Raw genomic sequence first — 2,036 nt, 5'->3', positions numbered from 1 at the left:
AGCAGAGACCACTTCAGCCCAAAGGCCCCAAGCCTCAGTTTCTCCAAAATGAACTGGAGATAACACGCAGTCCACCAGAGAAGGTTGTGAAGCTAAAGATGAAGAAAGGTTGTTTTTAGGATTCGGCTCAGGGGAAGAGACTCCATGAACACGTGGGAGCTGTGAGGAGCCGTAGGAAAAGCAGACCCAGTGACAAGCAGGAACGTCACCATGAGAATTACGGAAGAAACTGAGAAAAGAAGGGAAGTCCGCCTCTGCCTGCTTCCACCTCAGCAAAACTGAAGCCACTTCCTCTGGTGAAATCATGTCTTCCTGTCCCCTCAGTCTCCTTAGCAAGACCATGTCACACTCCTGTGGAGTCAGCCCAGTGTGTCACCAAAGCTCCCTGCCTCCAGCTTCTTACCTGCCCACACCTGTCCCAGGCTGACAGTCCTCTGTGTCAGGCAGGTGACCACTGTGGCTCTTATCCTCCATTTCCCCCTCTGCCCAAGGACACTTCTAGATTAGACAGGGGACTCAGCTGTGCATGGAGTCACTTAAGAGCTTTATGAAGATATAGCCTCCTGGGGCCCACCCTCTGAAGAGCTTTGGTTCTTGAAAGTTGAGGCCCAGAGATATTTTTAAAGAGTTATTTTTTTATTTAACTTTATTTATTTATTTATTTCAGTTTGACCAGAGAGGGACAGAGTGAGAGAGAGAGAGGGAAAATGAGAAAGCAAGATGCCGGGTTCTGGGACTCGAACTGCCATTGGTCACATGGGAGTCCAGAGCCCTTTACTACCACGCCAGCTGCTGGTCCTGAGGCCCAGAGATTCTGCCCCACAGCCAGGCTGAAGCAACTACGATAGGGGGACCTCAATGGACCCAGCAGGGCTGGAGTTGCAATCCTGGACCTGACAGACCTGACACCCAGGAGTCACCTGCGCCCAGCTTCTCTGAGCCTTGGTCTCCTCCTCTGCAGGATGGTGAGGACAGACAGGACCCTGCAGATCCAGTCTCATGTTCAGGGCTCACGGTGGGTCTGCAGAAGGCCTGCTGTCTGGGTAGGTAGGACTGTCAGGCCACCTTCATCTCTGAACCCCAGAAAGGCCATGCACCGAGGGAGGCCTGGAGTGAAGGGACAGCAGGGGAGGCCCTGCCAGGCAAGGAGAGAACATGAGTAGCTGGGGGCTCCTAGTGCTAGAGCTGGGGGCAAAGGACACACGACCTCCAATGTCTCCCACTTTGTCCTCTCTGAGAGTCCGCTCTGAAACGTTACTGGGGAGACTCATGCCTGCTATTCCTCTGGTCCCAGGCAGCCTCTTTCCCTGGGGTGAGAGGCAGAGAGAGACTGGGTGACACTCAGAAAACCAGAAAGAGGAGAGAGAGAGAAAAAGAGAACTGGGAAAGGGTCAGGGTGGGAGCAAAGGGACAGGCAGAGAGAGAGAGATGTCAAAGGAGTAGCAGGCCTGGGAGGTGACGGGGGAGAAAGGAGGCGCCAGCCAAGTGAGGACCTCACTTCTCAGTGTGGGGGCTGGAGGCCTCTGGCAGGGCCATTTGGGCACTGACCACAGAGAGGCCTTTTGCAAGGCTGGAAAAGAAGAAGCCAGATCGATGAAGGAAGTGATGGTCACAGAGGGTGGGGATGTCAAAGGAGTAGCAGGCCTGGGAGGTGACGGGGGAGAAAGGAGGCGCCAGCCAAGTGAGGACCTCACTTCTCAGTGTGGGGGCTGGAGGCCTCTGGCAGGGCCATTTGGGCACTGACCACAGAGAGGCCTTTTGCAAGGCTGGAAAAGAAGAAGCCAGATCGATGAAGGAAGTGATGGTCACAGAGGGTGGGGATGTGGTGGCAGGCGGGCCTGGGACGCTCCCACCCTCCCTCAGTCCTCTGAAGGCCTGGTGCTCACCCTTCAGATGTGCTTTACCCTTGACTTCCCCCAACTCCTGTAATCACCAGAAGTCACCACAGGGTCTCCTCAGCTTTACCAGTTCCAGGTGTCTTCTCAGCCCCTGGGGAGTATGGGCTGGCCCCTGCTGCTGCTGCAGCCGCCCCCAGT

At 55.4% G+C, this 2,036-nt stretch overlaps 1 protein-coding gene across 1 annotated transcript in view; it reads left to right on the top strand.

Annotated features, from left to right (window-relative positions):
* The first annotated feature begins 1,593 nt into the window (after positions 1-1,593).
* Positions 1,594-2,036, top strand: part of PILRA (paired immunoglobin like type 2 receptor alpha) — an 11,661-nt gene continuing 11,218 nt past the window's right edge. Inside the window, exons 1-2 of the mRNA XM_027774644.1 lie at positions 1,594-1,681; positions 1,937-2,034. Coding sequence (XP_027630445.1) covers positions 1,594-1,681; positions 1,937-2,034 — 186 coding nt within the window. The remainder of the gene's footprint in view (positions 1,682-1,936; positions 2,035-2,036) is intronic.

This window comes from Tupaia chinensis, unplaced genomic scaffold, assembly GCF_000334495.1.
Source record: "Tupaia chinensis unplaced genomic scaffold, TupChi_1.0 Scaffold000465_1, whole genome shotgun sequence".
Lineage (NCBI taxonomy): Eukaryota > Metazoa > Chordata > Mammalia > Scandentia > Tupaiidae > Tupaia > Tupaia belangeri.
Note: the sequence above shows the minus strand (reverse complement) of the source record. Positions and strands in the feature narration are given on the sequence as shown.